General features: G+C 42.4%; 2 protein-coding genes across 2 annotated transcripts in view; both read right to left on the bottom strand.

Moving 5' to 3' along the window:
* Positions 1-663: 663 nt before the first annotated feature.
* On the bottom strand, positions 664-2,358 carry LOC131883323 (dehydrogenase/reductase SDR family member 6-like). Its single transcript, XM_059230775.1, has 7 exons — positions 2,172-2,358; positions 2,003-2,104; positions 1,850-1,946; positions 1,675-1,783; positions 1,408-1,607; positions 830-956; positions 664-749 (listed from the first exon to the last, which is right to left on the bottom strand). The coding sequence occupies exons 1-7, from the start codon at positions 2,224-2,226 to the stop codon at positions 696-698; spliced, it is 744 nt and encodes a 247-aa protein (XP_059086758.1). The 5' UTR covers positions 2,227-2,358; the 3' UTR covers positions 664-695.
* A 4,596-nt stretch (positions 2,359-6,954) lies between these two features.
* Positions 6,955-15,015, bottom strand: part of LOC131883442 (uncharacterized) — a 20,701-nt gene continuing 12,640 nt past the window's right edge. Inside the window, exon 2 of the mRNA XM_059230918.1 lies at positions 6,955-7,711. Coding sequence (XP_059086901.1) covers positions 7,254-7,711 — 458 coding nt within the window. The 3' untranslated portion in view covers positions 6,955-7,253. The remainder of the gene's footprint in view (positions 7,712-15,015) is intronic.

The raw sequence follows: 15,015 nt of genomic DNA, 5'->3' as shown, positions 1-15,015 counted from the left end.
TTTGACTTTTGGTGCAAAATCTCTAATCATGTGGATGAGTAAGACTCAATGCAATAAAAGGTTGTAAAAAGTGATTTATGGTCTTCTTGCATTTTCTAATACAAATGTATATTCAATATTTCAATTGATACTCTTCTGATGCTTCCTGTGCCAATTAATTTGATAAAGTGCGGCAAAGAATGACGACATTCCCGTTGAGTTTAGATGGGGAAAACCTCTTGGACAACCCAATGTCAAAACAAAAGGCCTACAAATTTGAAGAAGGAATGGACATCTAAAACTGAATATTTTATATCTTTCCAAAGGAAAACAATTCACATGATGGTCCTTTGTGCTCCTTGAGCCTTTAAGGCCCCTATTTGTTATTTTTTTAACGTCAAGCAGAACTCAAAGCCGCCAAAGGCTGTACACATGGTTAAATGTGAATTACTTCAAATTGAGAGCAGAAAACTAACAATGATTTTGTTTATGGATTTCTTTTCTTTAGTTGTTGAATGACGTGAAAGTTAGGTGAAAAGCAAAGTCCAAATCTTTTATCGAAAAACTCTAAGTGATAACTACGCTAAAGCTTGTCAATTGTTCAAGATACTAGATCGAACAAAGAAATCCTTTTGAATTCATAAGGGCAAATCACGAAAAAAACGAAACTCAATTTCAAAACAGTGTTATGCGCAATTCGATTTATTTCATTGCTATTACATGGACATGCCTCCATCCGCAATAAAGTTTTGCCCTGTGGTGTAAGACGACTGCAAAAAAAAAAGAATGAAACAAATGTGACTTATTCCTTGTTTCGGCTCTGAAGCAAAGTCATAGCGAACTGACTCACTTCATCCGATGCCAAGAAAAGGACCAAATTGGCAATCTCTTCGGAGGTACCCAATCGACCCATTTTTTGTCTTTTGATGAAATCCACTCGAGCTTGCACTGGATCTTGATGTTCGTTAACGCGGTCACTGCAAAAAACAACATGAATAAGAAGAAAAACCGACTTCATGGATAGTAAAAAGCGCCTTCAAACGTCCAACGGATGTGGACAGAACGCATCTATCTGATGACTATTTTCAAAGGTGGGCGTTTTATCGTAAATTGTTTAAACTTTAGTCGTTAATGAACAACGGTATTTTTTTGGTTTGTTAATGGGCGAATCAGCTTTCTTCACGAATGTGATCCGTTAATTTTTTGCATTTTTTGAACTAAGGTGCCGACGAGAATCAGTTCCTGGCATCGGTTAAGACATCACATCCATATAATGCCATACTATGGACCATAGTAGCTATTGTTTACTTATTACTTCCATCTCTTTTTTTTAAGTGTCTCAGATCAACGATTAGAATTCACGATTAACAGTATCAACCTTTTTGTTGACAGTACCCACCACTGGTTATTTCAATTTGGAATACTCACTGCCAAGATGGTGTCTCCACTGTTCCAGGACAAACGCTGTTCACCCGGATGCCACATTCGACATAATCCACGGACAACGATTTTGTCATGGCAATGACCGCTCCTTTGGAAGCTCCATATGCAAATCTGGCCTTGGCTCCCATGATGCTGGATACAACTGACGCCATGTTCACGATCGAGCCCCTTTTTCTTTCGATCATCTGGAACCAAGATCAAGTTCAGATGCCAATGTTTAGGCAATCAAAGGTGGATGGCAGCACAAAATACTTTAGGCAAGAATGCTTGGTTCATCAAGAAGGCCCCTTTGACATTGAGGTCGAAACTCTTGTCCCAAACTGCCTCGTCGCAATCGAGAATGGTTCCTTGGTGGACATACCTAGCAGCAAGAGGTTAGTGAAAGCATTTGCTTTTTGGTTGTGTGTTTTTGAATTAGACATAATACCCAACGCAATTGAAAAGGATGTCGATGACATCCACTTCAGCCAGTAGATTTTGGATATCTTCCTTGTTCAAAACATCAACTTTCCGAATGGTTATTCCTTCAAAAGAGAGAGGTCGGATGAATATCTACCTCAACAATCATTATCAGTCTTACCTTGTACAGTGCTCAATTCACTCAGTTTTTCATAGTTCAAGTCAATGGCGAACACTTTGCAACCCTCCTCAGCAAATCTAAGTGCCGTGGCTCGACCAATCCCTAACAAAAAAGAGACAGAGATATTTGGTATATCATATTTTATTTTTTACTTTTTCCTCATATTCACCTTGGGCGGCAGCTGAAACCACAGCAACCTTGCCTTTCAATCGTTCGGATCCCATGACTTTGAAACCAGATTGGCAACTGAAGATGGTATTCACTGTCTACGTGTAGAAATTCAAGATCTGGTCGATGGGCTTGGAAATCAAGTTTGAGACAATGCATTTGAGTGCCCCATAACAAACTTGAAATCGGGATCAATCGAGTCTTGATTGTTGACCGTGTGGTTTGAATTTGGGAAAAAGTGATAAAACCCAATCGATACCTTATAGGCCCGGTTGCAACCACGAAAATGTGGACATGAGTAGAATCTTATTTGATGGGAAAAACATATGGGCTCTGAATAATAAGCACCAGATTCCGGTGTTGGGACAGTTGTCCTTGTGAGTTCAAGATTTATGTGGCAGAGATTTCGTAGTGTACTTGATATGAGGGTCCCTGCCATAGGGTAAACGTGGGTGTTGTAGTTATGGAACTATATAAACAAGCATTTCATTTGGTTTTAATCAACGCGTGTATGATGTCACTATCGGACGAAGGCGATATCTAATTTATTACATCAAACTTTCATCATGCAAAACGACATGCTCAAAGTAAGGTTTAGTGATGGCTTTTAGTGTTGTTTCGTTGACACCATCCATAGACCACTGAAAATTATGGCCGTATCTCGATGACCAAGACTGACATCTTGACTAACAAATCGGACCAAAGTTTCTAGACAGCCTAAAGGTAATTACGGCTGAATTGGCTTGTTGTTAAGACTAGTTTTGGTCGAGGTACGTCCATAATTTTCAGTGGTTTATGCACCATCTGTATGTTTTTTCCACAACTCTTATACACTTTTGCAGTGAACAGTGCTAAAACCGTTCCTTAAGAAATGAACGGAACGGATTACAGTTCCAAGCATTTTGGCTACAATGAGGCGTTCTTTGCACAACCGTTACTGGGTACAGTTATGTTTTCTGAGACCTAAATGGCTAATGTTACAAAACTCTTCATGGTTTTCAACATACCAAACATACTCGCAACATATCTAACTTATTTGCGGTATCGTATTGTTAGACCATCCGTCTGCCAATTTGGGAACTCTGGTCCAATCCCTGGTTATGTCAAGTCCAAGCTGCTTTTCAGTATACAAATTAAGGCATGTGTTGTTGCTTAAACAGCTTAAATGGGCGGTCGTGAGGTCATTTCTGAAGGTAAGGTAATAATTAATTAATAATGGCTGTGATAACAGAGCAGGAATATCCCTCAATTGTGACACTCGTCTTTAGATGGCAGGCCGAGCGAGAGAGCAACATTGCTGCCATCTGACTCTGTAACAAACAAACAAACCTCAACATATCTGGCAAATTAAATGGTTGTTTTTTTGCAAAGTATACTAAATGTACAGGGTGGGGACCCAAAATTTAGAAAATGTTTCCTACATTGCTTGAACACTCCTAGATTCTAAACGATCCTTTTTGCAAAGATACCATTAAAATAAAAGTTGTAGTTTAGACATTTTTTACATTTTTTCTTCAATGTGTCCACTGGCATTTTCAACAACTGCCTCGCCACGACGCTTCATGGATTTGTAAGACTTAATCAAAAAGTCCGGGGACAAGTTGTCCCACTCCCTGACAATGGTGGCCTTGAAGGAGACCAGATTTGGATGAGAGGTCTTGTGGTGGCCTCTTCCAAGATGCCCCACACAGCAAAGTCGAGTGGGTTGAGATCGGGGGATTAGCTGGGCCACTTGTCCTTTGGCCAATGGTCTGCCATATTGATCCTGCAGAAATCCTGCACCTTATTGGCCGTGTGTGAGGGGGCGCCGTCCTGTGTCCATACATAATTACTAGCAGGATAGCTGGCCTTTAGACAGAGCAATACAGTGTACCTGAGTACCTTGTATTACTCTTGGGTACGAGTGTACCAATCTTCTGACCTGGCTTAAAGAAGTATGGAGGCATCTTCTGGCCATCGCTCGCCATGACACCCCCAGGACCATGATCTTGGCTGAATATTTGGTCCTATAGAGCCCCTGTACCTATGTTGCTGATTTTGCCAAAAATCGACCGTTTCGGCGGTTGTGCACGGCATCCTCCACGAAGAGTTTCTTGTCTGAGAAGATCTTTATGGTGTCGCCATTCTTCCGAAGATAGCTGCATATTTTCCTGCACCTCTCCAACCTGATGGATTTCATCCTGTCAGTTCACAGGTGTCTTGTGGTCCTGACATATGAAATGAGGCCCAAATCCACCTTTAATGCCTTCCTCGTGGTCTTGGGGGTCACATTCATATCCCTGGCAAGGCTCCTCATTGATCTGGTTGGGTCGCTCTTCACCTTTGCTTCCAGACTGGCCACGAATTCATTTAACCTCTTTTTGTTGCTCCCACCAATTTCTAAACTTCTCGCAGAGCTTTTACTGTCGTCTAGGTTCCTTTTGACATTGTACACGGTGACCAGGGACATATTGACAATCTTCGCGATCTCTTTTGGTGCGATTCGGGCAGATAGAAGGTTGGATATCTGACGCCTTTTCTCCTCTTCCGGGGTCATTTTTGGTATTAAAAAAGTTGTTTTGGTAGCAAATGAAAGCTGAAATCCAGTAGATTACGATTCCGTAAACATATTTTCAGTACGGCCACTAATTGGGGCGCAATTCAAATCTAAAAAATCTGAATTTTGGGTCTCCACCCTGTAGATAGGTGAAATCGGGCAAATAACCGAAAAGGGTTTAGCCCTTAAGCAGAATTTAAGAAGGTGAAATTTAAACGATGGTTGAGGGTTTCCAACAATAAGGCACAAAGTAATCATGGAAAAATAGTATCAGATGTTGACGAACTTTAGAACACTAAAAAAAGTAAAAGAATTATTTCCTGTCAACAAACTAAAATCAGGTCTTTTGTTTTGGTTCAACTGTACATATGTTCAATTGGGAAGATTTTTGAGCCAGGCACAAATTTCATCGCTGAACTATCCTATTCGGAATATGTCCTAAGTAAATGCATACCAAATTAAAGAAAAAACCATTTGTGCTACAAATTTCCTTGCGTGCCTTAGCGAGAGAAACGAATAGAAAACAAAGGTCTGTTTGGAGGAATTGAGCTTGTCGGGATGGTTACAGTTACACCATTTTGATATATTAAGGGACTTCGGTTCCTTTTTCGAAAAAAGACACGAATGAATCAATAATTCAAATTTTCGAAAGGCAGATGTAGGCGTTGATCCAGTAACAGGATTTAAATCAAACTTGAACAAGTTTTTGACGAAAATTCCCGATCAACCTTATATTCAAAGGTTAGCCAGATCAGCCAAGTGTAATTCGTTGGTCGATCAAATAATAAATAAAAATAAAAGTTAGGTAAAATGAATGACTTTCTCGTCTTAAATTAGCGATAAGGAAGTCTGCCCCAAAAATGACTGTTATTCCCTTTTCACGGAACTGACAGTCATCTCCTACTTTTAATCTACGCAGATACACGATTCTATTTTTCCTACATTGCATCAAATTGTAAACTTGAGAGATTAGGTGTCATTCAATTGCTCGACCTTCAAATGTAATTAATCAAAACTCCAATTCCTTGATCTTCAATTGCAATCAACTATGTACAATCACTCTTGAAATGCAAATCAATTGTATTTTGGGTTCTAGGGTCGGAGGTGTGAACCTCGCCCGAACAGCGAAGCTATCATCACATCGTCCTTATATTGTTCCGATCGGCAGTGTCATAGTTCGTATCAGATAGGTTCTCTATCTATCTGTGGGTGTGGTTAGCGTCTAAAAGTTTCCTTGAAAAAGGTCGGGGAGGCGATTCGAACCGGAAACTTCTCTCATGCTAGGAAACTGCGCTAGCCACTAATCCACATCTCCGGGGCTTGAACCCACGATAGTTCGGGAGAGGATTCGTACCTACTCGCTGACTCTTAGACCGCTCGGCTACACCTACACACTCTTGTTAGAAAGTCGTGGATGGAGATAGGGAGTGTTGAGAAATTTGGAGCAACATTCTCAAGTCAAAGGAAGATCCCCTTTGGAACAGGTCTTTTAGTTCAACGGAATTTGAATGAAGATATATGAACAATAAACCAGTGCAAATTTAACAAGATTTTAAACTATAAGCACGTTATTTTTTTGTTTAAAGCAGACACTGCACTATCCTCAAGATAAATGAATATTCCTATCATTCCTATCGTTTTGGATTGCTATCACGAGTGAATTTGCCTTTAAGAACAGAGTGCCCTAGATATTGTCAATTTCTTTTTGCCGATTGGTTGCGATTTTTCATTTTTGAATTTTAGGTTTTCTGTGATACTTCTCACTAAAACAAAAATTCTTTTAAACTAACGATCGACACGTATCCTCGAACATATACTACATGCATTCAAACATCCCAATTATATTGAGTCACATTTACTTTGACTTGAAATGCAATCACTTATGCACAATTACAATTTTATTCAAATAGTAATTTTCCGTTACAATTAGATAACAAATCTACTCAAGTACCATAAATTGTGGCCCAAACCCTAAAACAAACCAAGTTTCCAATCGATATTGAAATTTTTTAAATACACCTACTTAGAGGTAATAAAATCGTTTTCCCAAAATGCCCTTCTCTGCGGTAATTGAAAGTTTGTAAAATGCTCATTCAGAGATGAAACAAGTGTCGCATTGGAAACATAATGAAAGTGCAGTCAGAGCTTGTGGTCAACAAAAGCAAACGAGAAGAAGCCATGAGAATGCACTATCTTAGTATATCATTATCATTCATCAAACATTTGATAAAATATGAGTGAGGTTTTGAATGGTCAATTGGATCAGCCCTTTCGTTTATTTTGCGGTTATATCTCAGTAGAGTTGTGTACGAAGAGTTGACAATGATAATGCTAAGAGTATGTATAATTGATTTTTCTCAGAATGGATCATAAAATATGAAACGGTATGTATAAAGCGTGCAAAATCACAGTTTTGCACTGGAGCAAAAGATAATTATCCATTGTGCGCGGGATGCAAGAAATGCGAGCAATGCACCGTGTCAAAAACAACGGAAGTAGAAATGTACCGTGTTTGAGGTATTGCAAGTTGCATGATGAAAATGCCAATTAGATTTGAATCGGTCGATGCATGGGCAGAAAAGGACGTTCACCACGATCTTTTCGCGTCCAAACAGAGGCACAGAATCCATCCCGACAATCCGCCAGACTTGAATGACACGTCGGACAAACCATGCCTGATTCCGACTCAGATTCCTCCGGAATTGAGGTTGTGTAGGGAGGGCTTGAGGAAAGTTGCGGCGACCACGGATGATAATCCCCACTCATGGTTGAAGTGGACGAGAGTGACGACATTGTGGATAGAATGGAGGATGCTTTGAAGTCTTTGGCAGAGCCTTGATACTGAGTCATCGTGGTTGGAGATGAGGAGGACTCAATTGGCTGAGAGTCCTCCGAAATCTCCGATGGAGGATGAAAAGTGGCTGTCACAGTGTAGGTGGCCAGTTTCGATTTGCTCGAGGGTGCTAGGATTCCTCCCGAACAACAAAGGATCCCGTTGACCAAACCTGGAAGGCAAAGAACAAGACAAGAAATATCAAATATCTGTCGCTCGGCGTCCTTCCCCCCCCCCCAATATTCTCAACAAAGATGTTTTCACTTCGACATTTGCTGGCAAGTCATCACACCAACCTAACATCCCACAGGACAAAGGCAATTCAATCCATTTACGATCTAGGCAATGCCATCATTGGAATCACAATGTTAGCAGAGGACGAGAAAGAAGAAAGACTGGCTTGCTTTCCCACCGTGACACCTCCGTGCAAATGACCCTCTGATCGTATCTGTCGGACCAGTGTCATTTCTGTTTGTCCTGTAGTCCAATGGATTACCTTCACCACTGCCTGGTGGCAGCCCAAGGGGTTCGTGAAAGACCAACTTCCAGGCTTCGAAAACATGCACAATAGTTCAAACCCTCGGTGAGGTCAAGTGTGGCAGTTTCGGGTTCACTTGAGTCAGGTGAGATTTCGAGGCTCAACCAAGACAGATATGATGGCGCCTCCGACCCCAGAAGGCCATCATCCATGGCTGGAATTTCATCTTGATGAACATCAACATGATGAACCTCCCACCACCCACAATCCACACCCTCGGTCTAAAATATTTGTATTTTGAGAGAGTCTGCCGAAAGCGAATTTGTACCGGGTGATAAACTGCCCAAGAATGAGTCGAGGATTTGGGTGATTGAGTATCACCCGGTAAGCGATCCACCTCCTCGTCCTGCTTCTCGTTCGCTTTCTCCCCGTCAATAAACAAGGGGTAATTTGACGACGGAAAATGTGTTTAGCAAATGTTGCTCCTCGCCAACTTGCTCCTTCTTTCGTTATCCTGGGAAACGAAACGAGCAAATTGAGCAGGTACCCTTCAACTCAATCATGGGGAGGGGAGTGATGAACAACAAGACACACAAGGCCAAAGAGCAATGAAGAAATTGAGGTTTACGATTCCAAATTACCGACTTGTCTGTCTCTGACATGGTGTTTTGATTGAATCGCTTAATTACTCTAGCAACGAATTTGGCTCTTCCTGCGATATTTGATTGTACATCCAGAGGAGACAGAGATAGACAGAGAGAAAGAGAGGGATCCTAGCGGGATGTTCGGATTAAAGTGGGATTTCTAGTTTTCCGTTCCCTAACGATTTATGTACTACGTAAACAGGTACGTGGATTGTCAAGTCTTCAGAGGTGTGTAAGGCCACCCAAAAACCTGGAGTAAAGTGAGCATGGCAGTTGTCTTGTCGACCATTAAATGAGAGACGGTCGGTCGGTCGTTTGGTCGAAAATTTACTGCGAGCATCAACTTCTAGCAGAGCTGTGCTCGTTTGCAAGAAAACTGATCTCTTGAGGAGGCTTTAGGCTCGTCAACGACGATGGGTTGTGGGTTTGAGGGGGGGAGATGATCGTGATGCCGTGATGTCTGAAATCAAGCCGGCTGGATTATGTTTGTCAAGGGGTGACCATTCGAGTACAAAGACGGGCAAAATATGAAGCCATCAAATTGTTTGAGGCGAGATGAGGGATTAGAGGGTGTCGGCACCTTTGCCCGCTCCTCCAAAGGGGTCCTTTCCCCTGATCCCTGATGAATGAACCCTGTTGTGAGACACTTGCTACACAGTAATTGTTGGCGAGAAACATAATTCCTGGGATTTCACCCTCAGACATTGTCCAGTGACGACTGGTCATGTAAACTGATACGTGGCCGATCTGCTTTTGATTCGTACACTCGAAATTGAACACCACCACTTTTACCATGTCCGCATGTATTCGGCTGATTTTTGCCATGCCACAAACCCATTTGGCTTCACAAACATTTCCTCGTCTCAACTACCCTTTGTCTGGTTCAGCTTCACTAAACAGGCCATTAATACCTTACCACTGAACGGACGAACGGGTGGACGAGGGAGGAGGACTAGGAGGACTAGGAGCCCCTGAACACTTTAGTAGATGATGTATACACAGTATGTATGTACATACAATACGGGCTCAGGCAAGTGATCAGTGGACCTTATGTTTGTTAATGCACCATCACGCTGGGAAATCATGACTTTCCTCAATGATTTAAAGGTGCATGAAAACACCGACTGGGTTCGGGTTTGCTGCAAGTCCAAATGTTACCTTCGCAATAAAAGTGGGATTTTTATCTTGTTCTAAAGCGTTGGAAGAGGAGATATTGAATGTTCGTCCTCGTTCAAGCATGTTTTTGCTTCCATTTATGGATGAAGGGAATTTGTTCTTGCGGCAAATCACTGCTCTAATGACGGCAAGGTCAATTGAAATGCCAATTTTTTGCTCATTATCAATGAGGAGCTCACACTCCATTTCCTGGGCTTAATCACTCCCGACAAAAAGGCCACAATTGACAGGAATGTTGCTCAGTGTCAGATGAAGAAAAATACGCTTCCACGTCGATGGGGCAAAAAAAAACCCCAAAAACAAATCTATTCTCAAGAGACTGAGAGAAAAATATTTTCATGGTGAGAAGGAGAGTGCAAGAAACGGAGGGGAGAGAAGAAGATCGAGAAGGGGCTGGTTGCTTTGTCCATTTGTCTTCGGCCTGACCAAGATGAGTAATTTTAATTGGGTACAAATCCTTTTCAATGAATAGTGAGCATCTCTCGTCCCGAGAAGGGAGATCTTGTTTTCTAGACGGCAAAAGGAGCAACTCATGGGGGTTACTACGCACTCACTGCTACGACTGGCGAGGCCACATTCGCTCAACTATGTGCTTACAAATCGAGTCCATTGTTATCGATGCTTCCGAGTTCATGGCTAATTAAACGTTGCACAGGCAGACAAAAAATGTGCTCCCCCTTGGTAGCGGCCTCCTTAACCAGCCTGTGCTTAGTTGCTGTTAGCATCTAGCATCTTTAGGGTCGTCTTTCGAGTAATTGGAGACATCCCGAGAATCTTGAGAATGCCGTGATAAAAATCTGTCTTCAATTTGTTTCACTTTGGAGCAAGTATGTACATGTGCACACACACACACACAACACAAGCACACACAACTAGTACGTATTAGTAAACAAGCGTATGTAATACGTACAGTAGGAAAGATCCCTTCTAAGGAAGTACGTACGGTTCAACTGATTACCATTGGTAACCACCCGCCACCAACCAACCAACCAAGCAACCGCACATGCGTTATAATTGATGGCTCTCAATATGAGCCCAGTCAATGAACCCTTGTGTTTGTTTCATTTCCTCGACTTGCACCATGCCATTGGCCAAAGCTAGGGATGAAGCGAAAATCAAGTGATCCAATTGAGAGAAAAAAAAGTAAATCGTGACTTGCAGTTTATCTTGTGTGAGCATCATCCTCACAAAACTAGAGCTTTCAACTCAAAGCCAGCTTGACTCAAGTGTGTCAGAGCCATTTATAATATAGCCACTAATCCGGAGCCTCGACCAAACATTTGGCTCTCTGTTTTCGTTGGCAGCTTTGGGCTGGTCTAAGTCCAATTAACTGGTCTTAGTCCATCTTGAAAAGCAACAAGACTGGATTTTTGGTCGGACATGGCGTCTCCGGTGAAGCTGGGAATTTAAAGCCTTGAAGTAGGTATGTGTGTCTTCTTTCTGGCCAGCACTCAACATTTGACTCGGATGATGAGATGACGATGCTCTCTTGCTCTCTTGCTCTCTTGTGGCCAAGAGATGCCTACCTACATACATACATTGCCGACTTCAAATGGAAACTTGAAAAGAGTTCAGCAGTTCAGCCATCACGGGAGTAGGAGGAGGATTAGCATTGTGTGTTTTACTACTCGGAGCGTTTTCATGGCGAACGAGAGCTTGTCATTTGGCCAGTTTCAAAGGATTAGGAATTTGCAACAAAGCTTTTTGTGATTGGTTGTCTTTGCAGACCCGCTCAAGACGCCTGAAACGAACCTGAGTGTGAACTATACACACATCATGAAGCAACAGCATTCATACATACCATCCTGTTGCCACTTTTAAACGTGGTTGAAACCAACGAAGATAACGACAACGACGACGTTCGTTATTCATTTCCAAAACCAATTTAGAGACAAAGATCATTGTGACTTCAAGGTGGAGACTTCACTCAATCGAAATCAAGCACACACGGCTTGTGCGTACCACCTCTATATGGTGAACGTGTACGAATGAAATTATCCTCCGTGAAATTGTTAAAATAATAACGACTTGAGAGCTTTAATCATAATTGTAATTACACCGTTGGCTCCTCCAGCTAACATTGGGGCGAGGACTTTATTGCGGGAGAAAATTACGTATTCATACACAAAAATGTGGTCGTTTTTAAAGACACGCCCAGGGGAGGGAGCTCGAGACGAGGTACGTATCACTCCACCGAACATGATAACATGGACAGAAGAAGGGAAAATTATAAATATCCAGCCCCTGACAAGTTGAATAACAACTTGAACAAAGACCCATCAAATTGGTGCACCACACGCTGGGATCGGTTCAATGCATTTTCCGAAAATGTCAATCTTTTGTTTGTGGTGAAACCAGTTCAACACCTCTCGTTACTCGTTACCAATGTTCATATCGGTGGCCTTTTTGGCGTCTTTCACACAAGTGTTTGATTTAGGTCTGGGGCGATTGTAAGTTTGATAGATGGGACCCATGTCAAAATTATTGTGGCTAGATGAGCCACTTCGAGGGGTTTTTCCACCAAGGGAGAAAAGAAAGCAAGTCACCATTAAAAGACAAGCCACGGCGAACAAAGACGGATTTGGTGGTGGCTGCAATTTGCCACGCACCAAACAAAGGTATCCATCAGACTCAGAAACTCAGATTCACACCCTATTGAACATCACTTGCAGCAGCAGTGACTGGATAGAGATTAATTTTCCTCGTGATTGGCCAGACTCTCATGGTGGCTGTTCGTTTCTCAGCTCGTTGCGTTTCTCAATCAGTTTTTATTGACCAGTCAACGGTCGATGGGAATGGCTTCTTCGTGAGTTAACGGCACTCCCTTGACATAGACCGCATCAGTCTTATGTTGTAGTATGAGGCTCGTGTGACTTCCAGGCATAATAACCGAACTGGATTTGGTTTTGGTTTACTCTTTTACTGCCATATATATCCATTGGTCGCTGAACCCATCACCCCCCCCCCCTCTCCCTCGAGGAGATTGCACCGAATTATGACTAGCAGGAAATGAATTGGAAATGGTTTCGACGGTTCTTCTTATGGTGTTTTTTGCCCGTTTTGCCCAGAAAACCCCCGGATTCGTTCTGGTGAATCTAGAAGTGCCGTGGAAGAATGATAAGCCAGAACGGTAAATTTGGCACGCGATCTGGTGCACTCTGTCCATCTTGGGAGTCGGACTTGAATTTCAAATTTGATCCGTTGCTTAGTAAGCAAATGAGGTATTAGCTGAGTTTCTGTTGGCTTTGGTTTGTGTGCTACATTCATAGACAAAAGGGGAACGACGTGTCAGGGATATCTGAATTATAATGGCTTATCCTTATAAGAATCAAGATTCAAACCAAAGGAAGTGATTGGTGGGAAAGAGGAGGTGGAGGATATCTTGAATCTTGACGATGATTTCCTGCCTGCCTCACTTTGGCCATTATCGTTAGCTCCTGATGATGCCGATAATAACACTAATACTGGGAGAATCTTTTTAAGTGGGAAGAAAGTCTTCCAACCATCATCTACCACAACGACTTCATAGGCCGAGGCTTCTCGTCAATTTTGTCAGGAAATAGGCTTGAAAAAGCCGAGGTGGATGTTTCAAAATCTTAATCTCATCCTTGTCTTTTGCAGCCAACTAGTGTGGAGTGTGTGGCGTTAAAATGGCTTGGATCTGAGGGAGCAGAGGCAGGTGAACCATTCGATCTTAATAGAAGTGGCTCCTCATTTTTCATCTGATCTTGCACACGTCGGGATGAGTCCCATAGGAAATGTTGAAATTGGACGTCAATTACATATAGGTTTCTCCACCGTTGCTGCCTCTTTGACAAGTGCCGAGTATAACTTGACTTCAAACCCAGAGGATGGCCATTGAAGGCTTGAATTTATGGACAAGACAGAACAAAAGCGATTACCCCTGTCAGTGTTGCCAATGTCTCTGCTTCAACTTGTCCCACGCGAGCCTCTGAGAATTTATCTTGTTTTCTGGGTTCCATCAGATAGCATCGCTGATAAGCCCCCTTACGGTACCACTACGTACGAGTGTGCACTGCACAGGGTGTATGTCGTTGCATACGCATATCTCTGAATACTGACTGTGCTGTACGATGTTTCAAGTGGATATCTCGGTGAACAAACTCTGCCTGTGCTATTGTTGCTTTTCAGCCTTTTTTAAGCATCTTCCATCTTTCTTCCTTTTCTTTTGCTCTGTCTTTATCGTCAATGTATTGTTTCAATCAGTGTGTGTGTGACACAATGACAGCACATTATGGACTCCAGCACCCACCATAAAACTCGTCTCAGCGGGAAAAATTCCACGTGTGTGCATTGTGCTCACACACACACAGTGGGAGGATGGAGTGCCACAGTAAGCACTATGTACTCGTACTCTCCCTGGGATCCGAGCTGATGTTTCTAATGGAGTTCTTTTGTAATTTCCAACAGTTTGCCCCCATCACCATGTGGCATGGCTTCTCTCCCGCTTCGATTTTTTTTCCATTGTGCATTGCATGCTTTTACTAATGGCTTCCTGGTTCTAAAATAATACATACCCTAGCCTCGATTCAATAACAGGAAACCATTTTCGCATGCAAAAGGCCGATCCGCCGTTTGCTAGAACAAATCCAACAAGTTCAAAATGACGACCTGAGGTGGCAGGTTATAATTCGTTTCCTCATTTCGAAATTACCCTTCCCCCGATTGCAATATTGCAGCCCGAAGGAAAAGCAGTGCCCGAGTTCCCGGTGCTTCAAATCGTTGAGATCGAGACAGACACCGAGTAGGTCACGTCACAATTTTAGGGCCAAAGACGCTTCCTTTTTTTCATTGAGGAATGAATTGCCGTCTAAATAGCGGCTGCAAATACGCGTTTTAGGAGGAGGAGGACGAGGACGAGAGGTCCCCTTGGCTGAGAGAATGGAGAAAAAAAGGTGATAGTTCACTGCGGATGTAGCAAATTAAACACGATTCATTTCTAAACGGAAAATTGTCTTGTTCCTTTGTGTTCGCTTTGACTCCTGAGGTTAAGAAGAGCTTACTTTGGCCACATGTACGAGTACGTATGCCGTATGTACCGGAGGGGTACTATTATTATCGGAATTAATAATCTACCTGACCTTTAACGAAAGCGAAAGTTTGGGATGCATTTCAGGCTAATTTTTCCCTGATTGATCTTTGATAACGATGAACAAC

Source organism: Tigriopus californicus, chromosome 7, assembly GCF_007210705.1.
Source record: "Tigriopus californicus strain San Diego chromosome 7, Tcal_SD_v2.1, whole genome shotgun sequence".
NCBI classification, from domain to species: Eukaryota; Metazoa; Arthropoda; class Copepoda; order Harpacticoida; family Harpacticidae; genus Tigriopus; species Tigriopus californicus.
The sequence above is the reverse complement of the archived record's forward strand: the minus strand, read 5'-3'. Positions and strand labels throughout refer to the sequence as shown.